The sequence below is a fragment of the Condylura cristata genome, unplaced genomic scaffold (genome assembly GCF_000260355.1).
Source record: "Condylura cristata isolate star-nosed mole 26May11 unplaced genomic scaffold, ConCri1.0 scaffold00043, whole genome shotgun sequence".
Classification (NCBI taxonomy): Eukaryota; Metazoa; Chordata; class Mammalia; order Eulipotyphla; family Talpidae; genus Condylura; species Condylura cristata.
In genome coordinates this window covers 4,203,579-4,226,266 of record NW_004567144.1, presented here as the reverse complement: position 1 = coordinate 4,226,266, position 22,688 = coordinate 4,203,579, and the positions used below count along the sequence as shown (strand labels likewise).

The window sequence follows — 22,688 nt, the reverse complement described above, 5'->3', positions numbered from 1 at the left end:
TTAATTTGGTTTTGTAGAATTGTATCCATATAGTAATACAACCTTTGTTTTATAATTTTCACTTAATAATTTATAAACATTTTTCATTTTAGTGAATATTTATTTTTTCCATTTTACTTCAATCTCAACAGTGATAGTTTATCACTACCCTATAGTGGATACTCACAGTAAATTTCCTTTTTATTGTTGTTACAATCTACATTGCTTTTAATATCTCTTTACATAAGCCTTTTCCCATATATTTTTTAAAGCAATGGTCTTTCTAAATAACTTTTTACATATAAAACTGGTGTAGGTCAGAGATGCAGGTGGGGACATGGAGCTGAGAGGATTCGCCAGACAGAGTGGGGAGCAGAATAGGTGGATTTACTGAAATATACTTCTAATGGGAGCAGCAGGCAAGACAGGAGACGTCTGCTGTGCCATATGTGGATTAGTCCTGTGGCTGGGAATGGAACCCAGGCTGAGGTGACAATACTGTGATTTAACCCCTAGGTCATGAGGGAGTCCTTTCCTACATTTATTTCAGATGACTTTAGAAGTACATTTTCTGAAGTAAAGAAAATAATAATAATAATAGCAATAGCTGCTGTTTATTCAATGCTTAATTTCTAGACACTTTGCTATATAATTTGCTTACATTACCTCATGCAACCTCAACAACTTTGAGGGATTGATGAAATATCCCCTATTTTACATATGACAATATAAGGTATAAAGAAACTTACGTAACTTGCCTATGGCTATGTCGGTGGCTAGTGGTTTCAGATTTAGGTCTGTCTGATAGGATCCCAAGTTTTTAATCTCTGCGTTCTTAGTATATAGTGTTGCCAAATTACTTTTCAGGAGGATTTTGCCAGATTATTGTTGCTGTGCATATAAGAGTGCCTGTTTCATAACATTCTCTCTACCATTACATATTACTAATTTATAAAAAGATTTTAATAAATGGTTAGGTAAGACATTGTATATGGAAAACATATAGAAAGTAGATTTCAGATAATTATTGAAAATAACTAAATTTCCTTGCAAAAGAAACTAATATGATTATTTCACTTTTTCTCTTTGTTAGGTATCATGGAATTTTTACATCATGATGTGCCTTTACAGTTCTATCTGAATATTGCTAAACTTCTCATGGATCATGAGAGGTATAGAAGAATTGATTTTCTTTATTCTAAGGACCAACATTTTTTTAAAAAGCTTCTAAGGATTTCATTGACATGTATTGAAAAAAAAATACATACTCATATTCACAGGGCATAATATTTGCCATTAAGTGATCAAATTAACTGATGGAATAACTTGCTTAATGATTTAAGTTTAGTACCCTAAAGTTAGTTTTAATATTTTACATAAAAATTTATATTAAGATCTAAAAACTTTTTTTTAAGAATAATAAGGGCTTTACAAAACAGCAGTTAGACTAGGTTAACCTACATACCAGTGGCTTATAGAAAAATAAGGCATGAGAAAGTACAGTACTGCAAGTGACATACTTTTTGGGTTCTACATTTGTGGAATCTTTAAGGTCAAAAGGGAATTTCAAGTTCTTATGAACCTCCTAATGGTTCTCAATCTTCAATATGCATCAGAATTACTGAGGAATAAACACTTAAAAAGATGTTCAGTATCATTAGCTTTCAGGAAAATGCAAATCAAACCATAGTGAGTAACAACTTCACACCCACCTAGAATATCTATAATCAAAAAGATAGATAACAGATATAGATAGGATGTGGAGTTGTCACCCTCATACACTGCTGTTGAGAATGTAAAATGATTCAGCCTATTTGGAAATTGTCTGTTAGTTCTTTGGTAAGTTAAATAAAGAGTTACCATAATGTACCACTTCCAGTCCTGGGTTAAACAAGAAACATATGTCCGTACAAACATCTTGTGATGTTCATACCAGTATTATTCATAATACTCAAATTTGGAAACAATTAAATATTTGTCAGCTGATGAGTGGATAAACAAAATGTGGTATACTCATATCTGTGGAATATCATTTGGCAACAAAAAGAAAAAGTACTGATATATATTATCATGGATATGGTGGACATTAAAAGCTTTATGCTAAATGAAATAAGCTAATGATAGAGATCACATATTGTGTCTTTCAGTTTATATCCCATATTTTTAGAATACGTATATTATGGAGACAGAAAGTAGATTATGGTTGCTTAGAAATATGTAAGTTGGGAAATGGGGAGTGACTGCCAATGGACATGAGTTTTGGGGGGGGCATAAAGAAATTGGGTTATGGTTGCCAACCCTGAATATACTAGAAACTGTTAAATTGTATAATTTACATGGATGAATTTCATAGCATATGAAATAAATAAAGGTGTATGGTAGGGAAAATAGAAAATGGGTATAGGGGAAAGGAGGAGAACAAATTGAGCTATGCTAGGGAACTGTGAAAGCTTTAGTATTAGGAAAACTGTGGTGAACACACCTGAGGATATAAATACCGTATTGTGAAAAAATATGTGAAAATGTTTAAAAAGAAATAGTCACGAGCCCTCCCTGGTGGCGCATCGGGTTCAAGCACTGCACTGAGAAGCTTAAGCCACTTCCGCATGAGTTCGATCCCTGCCTGCCCCGGAGGCAATCCACATGGCGCAGCAGACCTCTCCTGACCTGCCCACTGCTCCCCTCAGCAGTGTACTTCGTCAATCTGCCTGTTCTGCTCCCCACTCTGTCCCTGGTGAATCCTCTCACCCTCCGCATCTCCAGCCTGTACCCCAGGTCTGTATGAATAAATAAATAAATCTTTAAAAAAAAAAAGAAATAGTCACTAGGGAACTTCTAGCCCTACCTTACTTCAACAAGCCCAGACCTCTATTCAGTATTTTTCCAGGTGATTTTGAGAACCACAATTTTAGATCAGATGTCAGTAAATATTTTCTGTGAAGGACCAGGTAGTAAGTGGCTTTGCAAGCCGTTAAGTCTGTTTCCCTCTGTTGTACTGTGAAAGTAGCTATGGATAATCTATAAATGAATGGATATTGTTAGGGTCCAATAAAACTTTATTTACAAAGACAGCTGCTTTATTGGAGTAAGTCTGCAAGCCATAGCTTGTCAACCATTGTCGTAGATCAGTCTCCTCCTTGACACATGAATTCTCCATGACTTCTTATATGAGAAGTTCTGTTCATTCTCTTCTAGGATACCTGTGAAAAAGGTGATTATTGTTATAATATTTTATAATCCTGAAACACAGAATTGCTTCTCATATAGAATTGTTACATATTTTCTAGTAATTTCTATGGCTGTTAGTTATGCCATTTGGTTACATCTAAATCGTGACTTTTCATTCACAGTTTATTCTAACATTGTTTATAATATGGTCACTTCACGGATGCTATTACAGTTTATAAGTTTGGTAAGGAAATAAACACAATATATGTGCTCTAGCCAATGACATATGCCTTTCATGTTCTAAATGTTCTAAACCTGTATAATCTATGATGGTAGTAACTGGCTACAGAAAACTGTTGCAAAATATAAATATTTTGCAGTCATTGGGTAATTTATTTTATTTTTAAATTTAAAAAATATTTGTGTATTTTTCACATCATTCTTCATTTTTTAAAAAGATTTATTTATTTATTCATGCAGAACTGGGGTACAGGCCACAGGTGTGGGGCAGTGAGAGGATTCACCAGAGACAGAGTAGAGAGCAGCACAGGCAGATCATTGAAGTACACTGCTGAGGGGAGCAGCGGGCAGGTCAGAAGAGGTCTGCCATGCCATGTGGATCACCTCCGGGGCAGGCAGCTATCTAACTCATGCGGAAGTGGCCTTAGCTTCTTAGTGCTGCACTTTAACCCGCTGCGCCACCAAGGAGGGCCCCAGTCTTCATTTTTATACAATGTATGCTTTATCATCTTGGGTGTGATCCTGTGCACCATCACCATAATCCCTTGTGCTCTTCCCATTCCCATTTTGATCTTACTCTCTCCTCCTCCCACACCCTGCAGAGTGTCTCTGGTTTATAGTTGCCTGTTGATTTTATTTTTGTACTTTATTATAATTACTTTTTTTCCCTGACCCCTTATTTGGACCCCCTACATTCCTCCTATAAGTGAAGCCTCTGTTTTTTTTTTTTAACGTCTGCCTCATTTCACTGAGCATGCTCTCTTCCAGCTTTATTCATGTTTCTGCAAATTGCATGAGTTTATCTTTTTTTTGATTGCTGAGTACTATTCCATTGTGTATACCTACCACAAGTCAGCTTGATCTACTAAGCTATTTTGGGACATTCGGATAGTTTCCATAACTTACCTATTGTAAAAAGTGGTGCAAAAAACACTGTGGTGCAGGTTTCCTTTTGAATTAATGTTTTTGTGTCCTTTGGGTAGTTACTTACCAGTGGAATTGCTGGATCATATGGAAGCTCCACCTTTAGCAGTTTGAGGAATCTCCACACAGCTTTCCATAGTGGTTGGACCAGTTCACTGCATTCCTACCATAAGTGTAGGAGACTTCCTTTTTCTGCTGCATCCTCACCAATGTTTGTTGTTGCTAGTTTTTTTTAATATGTGTCATTCTCACTGGTATAAGATGGTATCTCATTGTGGTTTTGACTTGTATTTCCCTGATTACAAATGATGTTGAAACATTTTTTCATATGCCTGTTGGCCGTTTGCATTTCCTCTTTGGAGAAGTGTCTTTTTAGCTCTTTTGCCCATTTTTTTAATGGGGTTGTTTACTTTGTTTTTGTTGAGTTTCGTCACTTCTTTGTAGATCTTTTTAATTAGTCCCTTATCATTAGTATTTTGTGTAAAAGTTTTCTACCAATAAAGTGGTTGTCTTTTTGTTTTGGTTAATGTTTCTTTTGCTGTACAGAAGCTCTTTAATTTGATGTATCCCAGGCTGTTTAACCTTGCCTACACTATCTTTGTTTTGGGTGACATGTCTTTGAAATTATTTTTTAAATAATAAACATTTTTGTTGAGGTAATATTGGTTTACATCACTGTATATAATTTGAATTGAAATTAAATGGAATGAAAATTTGAGTCAGTCACATTAGAAATATCAAGACTTAAGAGCCCCATATGATTAATGGCTACTGTATTAGACAGCACCTATTGGGAACATTTCCATTATCACTGGAAGTTCTTCGGGCACCAGTGTTTTAGAGCCTATGATTCTTTTATGTAGTTTGTGTTTAAATTAGCTCTTTTCTGGCAAACACATTACATGGTTTATATATTGAGGTTACAAAACTAGACTTTTACATTATCAGTTGGTCTTTTTAAAAATAAGTTTATTCATTTTCTTGCTTCATTGCTAATTTTTGTGCAGTATTTAATTTCTCCCCTCAGGTGTAGTTCCCATTGTTCTCCCACCACCTTAGCACCTGTGGTCCATTATCTTGTGTACTTCCATCCCCAGTATCAGTTGCTCTTAATTCCTAAATTCTTATCTTCTACTTTTATGTTTGATTAAGTACCCAAAAGTCATATTTTGTAAGCAATATATTAAATTTCAGCCTCATTGTTATAGACTGTTTTTTCATTTGTTCTGCTCTATGTGAATTCTGATTCTATCACTAAATGTATTAACTACTCTTCCCAATATGTACTATCTTAAAATTGTGTAGGCATGCCACCTATCTTCACCTAATTCAGTGTCAGAAAACTTTTTTCTTAAAGGAGATGATAGGATATATTTCAGAATTGTAGGCCACACTGTTTCTGTTACCATAAACTATATACAAATGAATGTATGTGACTATGTTCCAGTAAACCTCAAAAATACACATAACACAAAATATAACTTCTTGATCATTAGGTATATGCTTTAATAGTATTAAGTACATTCATATTCTGCAAACTTCACTATTATCCATCTTTAAAACTCTTTTAACCTTGCTAAACTGAAACTGTATACAAGAAAAACAATTCCCTATCACCCCCACACCAATTTGTACAACCATCATTCTACTTTCTGATTCTGAATTTGACTACTCTACTGATCACATAAGTATAATCATTCAGTATTTGTTTTTTTAGATGAACTTATTTCATTTAGCATACCATCCTACTTCAGAATTCACTCATGTGATAATTTATGTCAAAATATCCTTTTTTTTATGGTGAAGAAGATTCCATTGTGGCATACTGACTTTTATTGCACATTGCTTTATTGTGCCTGACACATGTGGCTTTTTTTAAATATAAATTGAAAGTTTGTGGAAACACTATGTCAAATAATTCTACCAGTGCCTTTTTCCCAACAGCAAGTACTGGTTCATGCCTCAGTGTACCATTATGGTAATTATTACAAAATTTCAAACTCTTCATTATTACTATGTTTTGTTATTATCTATAACCAGTGATCTTTGATATTACTATTGTAATTGCTTGTGGCACTGTGAACCATGCCCATCTAAGATGGCAAACTTAACCAATAAATGTTAGGTCTGTTCTAAATGCTCCCCCAATTGGCTGTTGCCATTCTCTCTCTTCTCCATGGGCTTCCCTAGTCTATAAAACACAATATGAAATTAGGCCAATTAATAACCCTACTGTGGACTCTAAATCTCCTTGTGAAAGGAAGACTTATGTGTCTCAATTTAAATCAACAGAAAAGATCAACTTAGTGAGGAAGGCATGTTGAAAGAGAGACAGGTTGAAAGCTAGGCCTCATAACACCGGTTAACCAAGTTATGAATACAAAGGAAAAGATCTTGAAGGACATTAAGAATACTTCTCTAGTGAACACATGATTGATAACAAAGTAGGACAACCTATTGCTGATCTGGAGAAAGCTTTAGTGGTCTGGATAGAAGATCAAACTAACCACAACATTCCCTTAAGTTTAATCCAGAGCAAAGCTGTCACTCTCTTCAATTGTATAAAAGATATGAATAGTAAGGAAACTGCAGAAGAAAAGTTGGAAGCTACCAGAGATAAGATTTATGGGAAAAAAGCCATCTCCATAACATTAAGAGTGCAAGAGGGAAGCAGCAAATACAAATGTAGAAGCTGCAGCAAATGATGCAGAAGATCTAACTAATTGTTTAAAGTCACTACAGTAAACAACATGTAAGTAGATGAAACTATCATATTGGTAGAAGATGCTATCTAAGAGTTTCATATTTAGGGAGAAGTCAAGCCTGATTTTGAAGATACAAAGGACTTTGTTACTACAGATTAATGCAGATCATGACTATAAAGAAAATGTTCATTTACCATCTCAGAAATCCTAGGACCCTTAAGAATTAATATGCTCTGCTGCAGGCTACAAATGGAATAACAAAGGCTAGATGATATCACATCTGTTCACTGCAACAACTCAACAAACAATCCAACCAAAAATGGACAAAAGACCTAAATAAACACTTTACCGAATATGATAATCAGAAGGCCTACAGAAACAAAAAGTTGTTCAACATCACTCAGTATAAGGGAACTGAAAATCAGAGCTACAATGATATATCAGCTCATCTCTGTGAAAATAGCCTACATCAAGTAGACTAGAAAGAACAAACATCAGTGAGCACATGAACAAAGCAGACCTCATATGGGACTATGGTGAAGTGGTGGGAAGTCCATGGGGATTATTACAGCTGATATGAAAAAAATGTATAAAATGAAGAATAATGTAAAAAAATTATAAAAGAAAAAAATTGATGCAAGGAAATATAAAAAGAACTCTCATTCACTGTTGGTGAGAATGCAATTTAGTGTAGTCTCTGTTGGAAATGGTATGGAGAAAGAAAAAATGAAATTTCATGTGATCCACCTAGCAGTGGTCTTGACAATCATACGGAATTTTCTTTTCACTCCTGTGTTATACAGCACTGTCCACAATTGCCAAGTCATGTTAACATAAGTGACAACATAAGTGACAAGTGACTGATGACTGGATTAAGAAATTGTGGGACAAACACTCAATGGAATACTACTCAGCTATTTAAAAAGATGAAGTAGCGCTGTTTGGGACAAAAATGGATGGACTCTGAGGTGATTGTGCTAAATAAGAAAATTAAGAAAATGAAAGACAGATACTGGTTGATTTTACTTATCTGTGGAATATAAGGACAAAAAATATACTGGCAAAATAAGGCAAAAACAATTCCAAGAATCTTGTAAAAATATATAGGTTACCAATGGGAATGAGGTAAGAGAGGATGGACTAGAGGAAGGATGGAGATAAGATATTGGCATGGGAGGTTTGACTGAGGGTGAGTGAAGCATGTGCAATTAAAGAGGAGTAAAACTGTAACCCTGAAGGTTTTAGATATGAAACAATTGATACATTATACAAAATAAAATTTGCATATGCTTCTTTTGTGATCTTGATTGAAAACTGGATTTTTAAAACATCATTTTATGAGACACTGGATCTTATTTAAATCTTCTGTTTCAGTTGCCCTCATACACTGATCTGGCAGGGGGGAAAAGGAGACACCACTTCTCTACTGCCAGGTGGGGCAGAAGTCCAGGTTCCCAACTCAAATTTCATTGACATGGAGTATGCAAATGGAGAAGAGGATAGGGACCTCCATGGTGCTATTTGACACGTATATATCATTACTGCTGCATGTGGTCTCCACTAACACTGCATGGAAATACCTCATTGCTACTCAGTGACTGTGAAAGCCTTAAGTCACTTAGCTGTCCTGTGGCAACGTATAGAGAAAGGGGGGTGGGTGAAGGTGGAAGAAGTGGAGGCGGGTAGAGGGGAGGAGAAGAGAGAGGAAGGGATGCTTGTTTAATTTGTTGTTGTCAAGTCCTGTGAGTTCTTTGTGTATCTTTGTGATCAGTCCCTTATCAGTTGCATGGAGTGCAAAAAATTTTCTCCTAATCAGGAGGTGTCTCTTTGCTTTGGTTACTGTCTCTTTTGCTGTGCAGCAGCTCTTTAATTTGATGTAGTGCCAGCTGTTCATCTTTTCCTTCACTTTCTTTGCTTTGGGTGATGTACCCTTAAAGATGTTACTGAAATGTATGATTTGTTGTATTTTACCTATATTTTCTTCTAGATATCTTATGGTTTCAGGTCTTATGTTCATTTATTTTATTAATTTGGAGTTGATTATTCTGTACAGTGTGAGTTAGTGGTCTAATTTCATTCTTTTGCTTATCATGTTCCAGTTTTCCCAGTACCATTTATTGAACAAATTTTATTTGTTCCACTGCATATTCTTTGTGCTTTTATCAAAGATTAGTTGTCCATACATGTGTGGCTTTATTTCTGGGCTTTCTATTGTTCTGTGTGTCTGTTTTTGTTCCAGTACCATACTGTTTTAATTATTGTGGATTTGTAGTATAACTTGAAGTCTGGGAGTGTGATATCTCTATTCTCCTTAGTTTTTTTTTTTTAAGATTTATTTGTGCATACAGAACTGGGGTACAGGCCAGAGGCTCAAGGGCGGCGAGAGGCTTCACCAGAAACAGAGTGGGGAGCAGAAAGGCAGATTGACGAAGTACACTGCTGAGGGGAGCAGCAGGCGGGTCAGGAGAGGTCTGCCACGCCATGTGGTCACCTCCGGGGCAGGTGGGAATCGAACTCATGTGGAAGTGGCTTTAGTCTCCCAGTGCTGTGCTTTTACCCGCTGCGCCACCAGGGAGAGCCTCTCCTTAGTTTTAGTCAGGAGCGCTTTGGCCAGTTGAGATGAGGTTGTTTTTTTGAAGCTCTATATGAATGTCATCAATATTTGTTCTATTTCTTTGAGGAATGCAATTGAGAGCACAGAGATTTTTACTGGTATAGCATTGAGACTGTGAATTCATTTGATAAGATAGTCATTTTGATAATGTTCAGTTTTCTAATCCATGAGCAGGGGATGTCTTTTCATTTCTTTGTGTCTTTTTCTATTTCTTTAAACAACATTCTATAATTTTCTTTGTATAGGTTATTCACCTCTTTTGTTAGGTTTATTCCCAAGTATTTGATTTTTTTTTTTTTTTGGTTTCAACTATAAAAGGGATGCTTTCCTTGATATTTTAAAGTTTTTAATTGTGGCAAAATACATATAGCATAAATTTTGCCATCCAAAAAGTGTGTAAGTGGATATTTCACCAATGTTAAATATATTCACACTTAGAGCCAGTCCTCATAATTTTTACATGTAAAACAGAAACTCTGTACCCATTAGAGCAACTCTGTGTCTTGTTCTACATGTCCTGCAACCTCTAGCGAACACCATTCTACTTTTTCTATGAATTTGACTACTCTACACATCTCTTATTTATAATATGTGTCTTTTTAACAGTGGTAATATTTCACATACTATAATATTAAGGTTCATCCCTTGATATAGCAGGTGTCAGGATTTCCTTCCTTTTAAAGGCTGAATAGTATTTCCCTGTATATATTTACTGCATTTTCTTTATCCATTCACTCATTGATGGAGACTTTCTTCCACTTATTGTGTATTGTTAATAACACTGCTATTAACACAGGTGTACAATATTTCTTTGAGACTGTGCTCTCAATTATTTTGGTTTTATACCCAGAAGTAGAATTACTTGGTCATTTTTTTTTTTCTCAAAGAATCACCATACTGTTTTCTATAGTGGCTGCACTATTTTATATTCTCCCTTTTAGTATACAGAACTTCCAATTTTTCCATAATTTTTGTGAAAACTTATTTTTTTTCTTTTTGGATACTAGCCATCCTGATGTGTGTGAGATAGAATTCCTTGTGTTTTATTTTTTAAAAAAAAATTATTGGGAAAACATGAATTGAGGTATGTTATATAAATTCCATATGTACATCATTATAATTTAACATCTTGTATAATTACAACAGGATTACCACAAATGGTCTAGTTTTCAGCCATCACCATGCACCCACTTAATGAATTTTACTCACCCCAGCCCTCTTTTGTGGTAACCATCAATCTATTCTTTGTATCTCAGAGTTTGTTTTTACTTTGTTTATTTACTTATTTTCCAAAAATAGTAAAATCATAAAGGTATATTTCATTCTCTGCCTGAATTATTTTGCTCAGAGAATGCTTATTTTGTTATCAAGGTCTATCCATGTTTCAAATATGGAAAGGTTTCATCACTTTTTATAGCTGAATATTTTCCCATTGTGTTTATATACTACATCTATTCTACTATTCATCCATTATTGCCCACTTGTTTCCAACCCGTGGTTATTGTGAATAGCGCTATAATGAACATAGGGCTGCATATATCTTTCCAAATTAGTGTTTTCATGTTCTTTGGATAAATATCTAGAAATAGAATTGCTGGATCATATGATATTTCTATTCTTAGTTTTTAATAATAAGTGATAATGAGAAACTTTTCATGCACGTATACATCCACATGTTTTCTTTGGTGGAATGTCTATTCATCCTCTGCCCATTTTTTAATTGGGTTGCTTGCTTTTTGTGGTTGAGTAATTTAAGTTCTTTCATATGTTTTGCATTTTAACCCATTGAAGTATGATTTGCAAATATCTCCTCCCATTCAGTAGGTTGCCTTTTTGGTTTGATGATGGTTTCTTTCATTGTCTAGAACCTTTTTATTGTGATGTAGTCCCATTTGACTATTATTGCTTTCATTTTTCTTGTTATTTGAGTTGACAAAGATATCACTAAGTCCACTGCCAAGGAATTTACTGCTTATGTTTTCTTTGATATACTTTATGGCTTCAGATCTTTAATCCATTTTGAATTAATTTTTCCACATGGTGCAAGATAATGGTCTGGTGTCATTCTTTTTCTGCTGACTGCCCAGTGTCCCCAGTATGTCCTTTCTTCATTGTATTTTCTTGGCTCCATTTGTGTAAATCATTTGTCCATATATGTATGGTTTATTCCTGGGGCACTAATTCTGTTCCATTGATCTCAGTGTCTGTTTTTATTCTAATACTATGTTACTTTGATTACTATAGCTTTGTATTATAGTTCAAAGTTGGGACGTCTGATACCTCCATCTTTGTTCTGTTTTATTTTTCAGGATTACTTTGGCTATTTGAGGTCTTTTGTGGTTTGATAAATACTATGATTTTTTGGTTCTATTTTTGTGAACAAAAATTGGGATTTTGTAGGGATTGTATTGATTCTATGGGTTACTTTAAGTAAAATGGCTGTTTTTACAGTATCTTCCCATATCTTTGTGTTGCTTAATTTCTTTCAACAATGTCTCATAGTTTTCATTGTACAGGTCTTTCACCTCCTGAGTTAAACTTATTCCTAGTTATTTTATTCTTTTTGACATGATTGTAAATGGCATTGTTTTCTTAATTTCTCTTTCTGGTGGTTTGTTGTTTGTATTTCTCATTGTGCCTTTGCTTTGATTTTTCCTGATGAATAGTTATGTTAAATATCTTCTCTTATGATTGTTGTCTTTGTGTATCTTCCTTGGAGATATGATTGTTGAAGTCCTTTGCCAGTTTTAAGTCAGGCTGTTATTTTTTTTAAAGATTTATTTATTTATGCATATAGAACTGGGATATAGGCCAAAGGTGCAGGGACAGTGAGATGCTTCACCGAAGACAGAGTGGGGAGTAGGACAGGCCAACTGATGAAGTACACTGCTGAGGGGAGTAGTGGGTGTGTTAGGAGAGGTCTGCCACACCATGTGGATCACCTCTGGGGCGGGGATCAAACTTATGCTGAAGTGGCTTTAGCTTCTTAGTGCTATGCTTTAACCTGCTGTGCCACTGGGGAGGGCCCAGGCCCTCCCTTTTATTGTTGAATTTTAGGAGCTATTTTATGTTCTGGATATTAGCCTCCATATAACATATATGAATACAAATACTTCACTTTTACAATTGCCTCCTTGCTCTATGATTATGTCCTTTGATAAATAGATTTTTTTTTCTTTTGATATCTTTCTTTTATTGATTTTTGCTTTTATAATCTGGCTTTTGGTGTCATGCCCAAGAAATCATTGCTATATATACAATGTTGTGAATATTTTCTTGTGTTTTCTTCTAAAATTTTTGTATTTTAATTCTTCTGTTTAGTTCTTTTATTAACTTTTAATTCATTTTGTATATGGTATAAAGTATATGCACATTTTCATGTGTATATCCAGTTGTCCCAGCACAAATTGTTGAAATAAATGCTTTTTTTCCCTCACACTGAATGGTCTTGGCACCTTGTTGAAAATAATTTGAGCTTGTAAACTAGAGTTTATTTCTACATTCTTTATTTCATTGGTTTACATGTCTATTTTGATTACTATGTCCTAGTAGTCATTTTGAAAATCAGGAAGTCTGAGGCCTCCAGCTTTTTTTCTCTTTAATTTTTATTGAAATATTGTTTTCTATCCTTGCTAGTCTTTTGAGAGTATAGGATTCCTGCTCTGTTATAGGCACTTTAGCACTTCCATCACTAATACCTGCAGTCTTCCACCATAGTCCATAGTGCTTTTCCCGACCCCCTATTCAGGATTGTTTTGATGTCCCTTGAGATTCCACTTTAATTTTAGAATGGTGTTTTCCATTTCTACAAAAGTCTTTATGTCTTTCATAAACAAATTATTTTTGCATACCATTTTAGTATTTTAATTAAAATTATATAATTTCTACAAACTTTCAGAATTAATATATTAATATCATATTAGTGAATCTACCTAAAAGTTCTTTTCAAACTATTTTCATATATAAAATCTTTCTATAAAATTTAAATTAATATATTCATAAATAAAACTACACGTACATCTGTGTACACTAAAGTAAAAGTTTCAGTAATTCCTTATATCATTCAGTGATCCAAACATTAAGACACAGAATGATGATTCATGTATTATTTCCACTTCAATTGTCATTGTTTCTAATAACATGTTACTGTTACTTTTCTGAATGCTACACATTATATATTTATTTGGGAAAATTCTTAATTTTGCATAAAATTAACTATTTTTTTAACTTTACTTAATTGAAGTAACATTGCATTTTAACACTATCTCTTTCAAGTGTGCATCATTAAAATCATCATATATATATACATATATATATATACATATGTATATATATGTGTATATATATATGTGTGTATATATATATGTGTATATATATAGATATATATATATATAGATATATATATACACATACTACATTAAACTCACTATCGAATATCCGGTTCCATCCTTCACTACTTCACTATACCTTTATGCAACTTGTCCAGATTCACTGACCATTTTCCCTTCTCCCTTCTGGCAACCACTAATTGATCATATAGTCTAAAAGTTTATTTTTGTTTTATTTAGTTCATGTTTGTTTGTTTTCTTTATATACCACATATGAGTGAAATCATAGGTGTTTGTGTTCTCTGGTTTATTTCGCTATGCATAATGTCTTCTGTGTCCATTGTTGCAAATGGCAGGATCAATCTTTTTTTTTAGCTGAATAGAATTTTATCGTGTGTGTATACCACATCTTTTTCCATTCACCAATCAGCACATAGTTTGTTTCCATGTATTGACTACTATAAATAAGCCTTCAATGAACATGGAAATGCATATCTCTCTGAATTAGTATTTGTGTATTTTTTTCTGGTAAATATTCAAAAGTAGGATAACTGCATCGTATGGATTTCTGTTCACAATTTTTTTTGAAAAAATTCCATACTCTTTATCATAATGACTGGGCCAATATACATTCCCACCTTCAGTGTATAAAGTTTCCCTTCTTTCCATATGCTTTCCAACAATGGTTGTTTCTCCTATTTTTTGCATGATCACATTCTTAGAGGTCTGAAGTGATATCTTCTTGGTGTTTTGACCTGTATTTCTCTTATAATGAGAAGATCATTTTCTTATGTCTCATGAGTATGTTTGCTTTGAAGAAGTGTTAATTAGATTATCTGTCCATATTTTTACATTTTTAATTTATTTTATATATAGTAGTTTATTTTCACATAATTTTGTGCATTTTTTCATCTCAGTTGTGATCCCCATGTTTCTGTCCATTTTTAAATTAGATTATTTGTTTTTACTGTTGAGTTTTATGAATTCATTATGTATTTTTTATATTAATGCCTTGCTAGACATATGGTTTGCAAATGCCTTTTTGCATTAAATAGGATATTTTTGTTTTAATGCAAGTTTCTTTCACTGTGCAAAGCTTTTTGTTGTCTCATTTGCTTACTTTTGCTTTTTTTCCCTTTGCCTTTGGAGTCATGTCCCCCAAAACATCTTTAAGGCTGATATCAAGGAGTATATGGCCTATGTATTTCTTCTATGTGGAGGAAGAGAGGATTCACCAGAGGTAGATTGGGGTAGAACAGGCAACTCTACTGCATTACATTGCTGAGGGAAACAGAGGGCAAGACAGGGGAGGTCTGCTGCACCTTGTAGGTCACCTCCCTGGATGGGGATAGAACTCATGCTGCATTGGCTTTGGATAGCTTCATGGTGCTGTGACTTAACCCCTTGTGCCACTAGAGAGATCCCTTTAACCTGTTTTGAATTGACTTTTGTATCTGTTGTTAGATAATGGCTTAGCTTCATTGTTTTAAATATGGCTGTCTAGTTAACTAACATCATTTATTGAAGAGATTTTCCATGTTCCATTGTAATCTCTTTGTGGCTGTGCCATTTTACATCTCTACCACCAGTGAGTGACTGATGCAATTTCTCTGCATCCTTGTGAGAATTTGGTGTTGTCATTTTTAATTTTAGCTATTCTCATAAGTGTATCTCATTTCAATTTTAATTTACCTTTTCCTAATGGCTGATGATATTAAACATCTTTTCATACACATATTTGCCATCTCTATATCCTCTTCCATGAAATATCTCTGATTTTGCCTATTTTCTACTTGGATTTTTTTTTAATATTGAGTTTTCAAAATTTTTCGTATATATTCTGTATATGGTTCCTTTGTTTTAATAGTAGTTTGCAGATACTTTCTTGTACACCTTAGCTTATGTTTTCATCTTAGCAGGGTTCTTTGTTTTTAGAGAGAATTTTTTTTAAAGATTTATTTATTTATGCATACAGAACTGGAGTATAGGCCAGAGGTGCGGGGGCAGTGAGAGGCTTCACTCGAGACAGAGTGGGGAGCAGAACAGGCAGATCAACGAAGTACACTGCTGAGGGTAGCAGTGGGCGGGTCAGGAGAGGTCTGACAGGCCATGTGGATCACCTCCAGGGCTGGGATTGGCTTTAGCTTCTTACTATTGTGCTTTAAACCTGCTGCGCCACCAGGGAGGGCCTGATTATTGGACTTCTTAAAAGTTAAAAAACAGTTACATTGTTAAGAACCCTACTGAGGGCCCTCCCTAGAGGTGCAGCAGGTTAAAGCACAGCACTAAGAAGCTAAAGCCACTTCCGCATGAGTTCAATTCCCGCCTGCCCTGGAGGTGACCACATGGCGTGGCAGACCTCTCCTGACCCGCCCGCTGCTCCTCTCAGCAGTGTACCTCGTAGATCTGCCTGTTCTGTTCCCCACTCTGTCTCTGGTGAAGCCTCTCATCGCCTCTGGCCTGTACCCCAGTTCTGTATGCGCAAATAAATAAATCTTTAAAAAAATTAAAAAAAGAAGTCCAATAATCAACATTTCCTTTTGTGAATTGTGCTTTTGTTGTCAAGTATAAGAAGACTTCACATGGCTTAGATTCTAAATTTTTTTTCAATGCGTATCAAGAAATTCTGTACCTTGTATAGCTCACTGATTTATTAAAGCACACAAATCAGGAACAGTCAAATTGCAGAGATGCATAGGGTGTTGGAGAAGTGCTTGGAGCTTTCATACAACCTCTCAAATCTCCATATGCTTACCAAAACAGAATATACATAAGTAATATTTTTTAAAGAATGGTTGTTAACAAGAACTGGTAAATCCTTTTTTTCACCAGTTTTACTGAGATAATAGTTGACATACCATATTGTGTATATACATAGTACAATAATTTGAGAAGGTAATTAAAAATTATAAATTTCCAGTTACAAGGTAAAATATATACTCAGAATATAATGTATAACAAGATGACTGTGGTTGACACTACTGTATGGTATATTTGAAAATTGCTGAGATTAGCTCCTGAAAATTCTAATCATAAGGTCCTGGTAAATTTTTAGTATCAGTTCATATATCCTCACTAAATCTCAGGTTCTGAATTTTATAAACTGGCATCATTTTTGAAGAAAAAGCATAACTTAGTTCTTAGGAAGAGAGCTGATTCTCTGTGTATATTCATGAAAAGAAAATGTTTATGGCTTAATAAATTAAAGAAATTGAATTAAATGATTTATTGTTGACAAATAGGCTTATTTTGACATTTTATATTACCTAAGCACAGAAATGGTTTTATCTTGCTGTTCTGCTTATAATTAAATGCACTTTAGTCCCACTGATCAAAAAATAAAAGTTATTCTCTTCACGCTGTTTAAAATTGTGTCTCATTTGGACAGAGAATCTGTTGGATTTTATTTCCTGAAGATAATCTGTGACCATTTTAAATCATCACAAAATATTGGAAAAGCTCTACTGCTCCAAATTGATATGCTTTTACAAATGAAGGAAGAAAGACTTGCCCATGAGAAGATTGAAGAAATCATTATAGGTCAGTGGAATTTCTGCAGCTGTTTTAGAAAAGTGTTAATATGTGTCTAATCCTAAAATAGATGTCAGAACTGTAGCAAAATACTTAGGTTGATAGATATTTCCTACTCACTTCTTTTCCCTCACTCTATAATGGCTTTTAACTGTAAAATACTTTACATATCCAGAGTCTATATTGTCAAGCTAGAATGAGAAACTAAGGAAAAACTTTAAAAACAGCAACTAAAAAAGGACAAACTTCTGAACTTAGAACATGTGTAGTGGAAAATTGTGAGGTTAGATGCTAATTTCATATTTAAAGTTTAATCTCAAATTAGCCATATTTGCATGTGAATTATCAAGATCTCTGAATCTTGTTTTTCCCAAGTATAAATGAAGGTTGTGAAATATATGCCTAGTCTTAACTTTTTAGGAGCAACATTGTTGTTATGAACTCTGACCCACATAAAATAGACCTGCGTTGTTCTTTGTAAAGAGGCAAATCTCAGCAATTTCCTAATCGCCTACCTCTCTGTAGAAACCTGTTTACTGAAGAAGATAGGTAGTATGATCCCTTTCTTAGAAAATTATCACTCCAATTCATCCTTCCAACTCTGTACACATACAGAGATATAACTGGAATTATAGTTGTTAGCACTAGAATTTGCTATAGTGGTGACATTTGAGATGCTTTACTGCTTTGCTCATCATACTTTACTAGATTGCTTAAATTTTTATATGTATCATGCTTTTATAAAAACAGTCATTCATAGTTTTTAAAAAGAGATATTTTAATGATAATCTGATACCTTTGACCTTTAGATTCTGTGAACCACATATTATTGTTGATACCTTTCCTTCAGGTCCTCTGTAAGAGTGCAGTTGTTTTTAGACCCAATTTTGATAAACTTGGTTATCTGGTCAAACCCTTGACATATTAGTGGTAACATATTACAAAGAGAGAAAGATCTACAGGAAAATGTACAGATAGACTGACTATGAGGGAAAAAAACACTACAGATTTTCTAAAACATTCATATATTTAAAAATATATAGCAATTATATATACTCTACCCTGTAATAATTCCCAAGACATCGCTGAGATATATTAATAGTGCAATAAAATATAATAGTTATTAGTGATGTTGATGTTGTATGGTCTAGCAAAGGTTAAATTGTTTTTAAGAAAGCTAAAAAGTATGTTAACAAAAAACATAACTCATGAAACATAACATTTAGAAAAATCAAGGATTTGGTGAAATTATTTAGACTTTTTAAAATAAAAAAATGGTTTAATGTTTAATGGAAGTAAACGGTCAGCAAACTAGGAAGCTTGGTTATTTAGGACAACTAATTTTCCCAAGATTACATTTAGCCAAAATGTGATTGTGATATTAATTATACACATATTCTCAAAGTGTTGTAATTTTTTTTTTACATTTTAAAAGGACAAGTTTATTTGGAAAAGTAGAAAGAAAAATGTATGCTGACTGCTAGCGGAAAGGCTCTCAGTGTTCTGATGAAGACTTTTATGGAAACTGATAGTGCCCAAAGTGTGGAAGAGAAGGGAGTATAGAATTCTATTACAACCTAAACTTTAATGTTTTCTAATGTATTTGAACCCTATAAATGTCTAGACCGGAAGTAATCAAACCTGAGTTACAATTGAAAGTAATAAAGTTTATGTGTCTAAAAACATTTTACAAAGGTTTTCAGGTGTAAATGGCCTTGTTGGTGACCATTTTCTGATCTAGTTAGTACACAGTAGATAAAACTCTTCTTATTAATGATTTCTAGCTTTACTTCTGTTTATTTGCAATAACTTAAGGTATCTGATGATCAAATTTGGAACACGGAAAATACATTAAAAAGAGACTAGGCTGGAAAACTAACACAGATTGATGGGCAAATTAGTGTGGGTATAGCAACCTGGGATTGTGTTATGTAATCAACTTTGCTAGGAAACCTAAACTTCATGAAAAAATTGTCTGAAGATGATCAGGTTTGCAGCCATTTTTTAATGATTACAAGTTCTAAGTATAGTTAGTGCTCTTTATTTAATATAGTAGATCTAGGTTCTTATTTTTAGAGTTTGGGTTTTTTTTTCCAGGTCACCAATCAGGAAGACGGCTGCCAACAGAATTAATAGGCTGTTTACACACTATTCTGTGGAAAAAAGCTGCCAGCAGTTTTGAGGTTAGGGAATCATCTTTTTTTAAAATTTGTTCATATTCTTCCTCCACACCTACAAATAAAAAGCATGTTAACTATAAAAATTATAGATTATTAAATGTTGTTTTAATAATCTCTGTTTTGGTAATATTTTAAAAATGTTCATAATGTAGATTGTTAAGGGACATTTTACAAAAATGTATTTAAAAATTAGTAAGATCTGATTCTTCCTCACTGGGAGCTTACAGTATAGGGAAATGACATTACTGATATTAAGTTATAGGAAAGTAATTTATTTTAATATGAGGAATGATAAAGTCCAGAGAAGTTGTATTCCCTTTAAAAATTATGGTGTGGACAAGTATACATTTATCCAAACCCCTAACATGCACAGTATCAAGAATGAACCCTAATGTAAACTATGGACTTTGGGAGATTATGATATGTCAATGTAAGTTCATCACTTGTAACAAATGTACCACTCTGGTAGAGGTTGTTGATAATGGGGGAGGCTCTCTCTCTATATATATGTATGTGGGGGGATAGGTGATAACTAACAAATCTCTTCACATGCCTCTCATTTATGTTGAGAATCCAAACTGTTCTTCATGAACTCTTTAAAAAGTTACGGTACAATTAAAATGCAGAAGAAATAGAGTGAGATTTTTTCTCTTTACTACATAATCATATTTACTATAGAAAAAAATTGAAGCTATACTTTTTTAATTTTATAATAGTTTATTTTTACATATTTTTGTGCATTTTTTCCATCTCAGTTGCAATCCCCTAGGGTTCCCCATCACCAAATCACCCATGTGTCATCACCATAGTCCAGTGCATTTCCCTCCCCCCACTGTTTTTGATCCCATTCCCCACTCCACCCCCACAAAATGTATATGGTATATGGCCCTTCATTATTCTTGTTATTTTCTCACCTGTTCCATTATATTCCTGCTATGAGAGAAACCATCCGGTATTTTTCCTTTTCTTTCTGGTTTATTTCACTAAGCATGATCTTCAGCTCCACCCACGTTGCTGCAAAAGGCATACGTTTAATATGTTTTTGATTGTTGAGTAATAATTCCACTGTGTATATGTACCACATCTTTTTAATCCAGTCATCTATTTTTGAGCATTCCCTATTGTAAATAAAGCAGCAATAAACATGGGGTGCAGGTGTCCTTTTGAATTGATATTTTTATGTCCGTTGGGTAGATACCTAGGGGTGGGATTGCTGGGTCACATGGAAGTTCCATGTTTAGCAGTTTGAGGAACCTCCAAACAGCTTTCCATAGTGGTTGTACCGGTTTGCATGCCCACCAGCAGTACAGTTCATTTTTCACCATATCCTTGCCAACATTTGTTGTTGCTAGTTGTTTTAAGATGTGCCAGTCTCACTGGTGTGAAGAGATCTCATTGTGGTTTTAATTTGCATCTCCCATATTACAAGTGACGCTGAACATTTTCTCATATGTTTGTTGGCCATCTGTATTTCCTCTTTCTGGAAATGCAGAAAGTGAAGTGTCTTTCTAGCTCTTCTGCCGATTTTTTGATGGGGTCATTCACTTTATTTTATTTTTTTGTTATTTTCACCAGCTCATTGTATATCTTTGTGAGCCATACTTTATCACTAGTGTTGTGTGAGAAAATTATTTCCTAGTTAGTGGGATATCTGTTTGTTTTATTGTAATGTCTCCTTTGCTGTACAGAAGCTCTTTAACTTGATGTATACCCATCTGTTTATTCTTTTCTTCACTATTGTTGTGTTGGGTGCTGCATATATTTTTTTAAGGTTTATTTATTTATTCATATAGAACTGGGGTACAGGCCAGAGATATGGAGGGTGAGAGGATTCACCAGAAACAGAATGGGGAACAGAACAGGCAGATCAACAAAGTACACTGCTGAGGGGAGCAGTGGGCAGGTCAGGAGAGGTCTCCCTCAATATGTGGATCTCGTCCGGGGCAGGTGGGAATCGAACTCATGCAGAAGTGGCTTAAGCTTATTAGTGCTGTGCTTTAACCCTCTGAGCCACCAGGGAGGGCCAGGGGGTGCTGCATCTTTAAAGATGTTACTGAGGACTTCCAGAAGATGGTGGCAGGGTAAAGACTCTGAGATCACTGCGTCTAGGGCTGCATAGGAATTGGGGACTGAAAATGGACTATAGACTTAATTACTGCAAGTTTCAACCCAAACGAAAACACCCTGGACTCACTAGAAGGTAGATAACTGAGGCGGAATTGGCGATTGGGGAGTTCCCTTCTGGGAACTCCCAGGAAAACCCAGGTGCCTGGAAGTTCCACGGGCAGAAGGAGCTGCTTTGCCCCACGCTAAACCCTAGAGGTAAATGCTCAACTCAGTGAGTGGAGCCCAGGCTGTGGAAAGACTGCAAATCTGAATCTCAATACCTGGGTGAGGGAAAAACCCCTGAAACTGCAGACCCGATCCAGAGCACCTGGGCGCCATGCAAAGCCTCTTATCAGATCCACCAGCTCAGGAACCGGCAAGATAGCTGCAGAAAAAAGACACCAAGACGACTACATCCAAACTCGCATGGGATTATATAAAAATGGACTATAGACTTTCACGCTATGAGTTTCAACCCAAATGAGAACGCCCTGAACTCACTAGAAGGAAAATAACCAAGGGAGAACGGGCGATTGGGAGTTCCCATAAGGGTAGCTGCACAGGCAGGACCTGATCCCAGAAATCCAGCGGCTTCCAACTCCCTCGGCTCCTTTAAAAATCTAGGCACCCTGACGCCAGGAAGCTCTGCACAGGGAAACTGCCCGAGGAGGCAGCTGCAGCTGATAGGCAGCCTTTTGTCCGAGCCCTGCTACAACCCAGGAGATAAACAGAGACAATTCAGCTAGGGAGAGGAAACCAAATCGTGGGAAAAGGCTGCAGCTCAGAACCGGAGACCCAAGGATATGACTCAGACTTGTTGCAGACCTTTGCCCCAGCAGCCCCAACAAAGCCCTGGATATAAACTGAGACAACACAGCTAGGTGAATGGATCCCAAGCTGCTGCGGGGGGGGG

General features: G+C 35.0%; 1 protein-coding gene across 1 annotated transcript in view; it reads left to right on the top strand.

The window, feature by feature from the left end:
* The window catches only part of TEX11 (testis expressed 11), a 322,651-nt gene that overhangs the window by 141,909 nt on the left and 158,054 nt on the right, over positions 1–22,688 (top strand). The window contains exons 12-14 of the mRNA XM_004694432.1: positions 1,073–1,151; positions 17,347–17,498; positions 19,587–19,672. Of these exons, the coding sequence (XP_004694489.1) occupies positions 1,073–1,151; positions 17,347–17,498; positions 19,587–19,672 (317 nt within the window). The remainder of the gene's footprint in view (positions 1–1,072; positions 1,152–17,346; positions 17,499–19,586; positions 19,673–22,688) is intronic.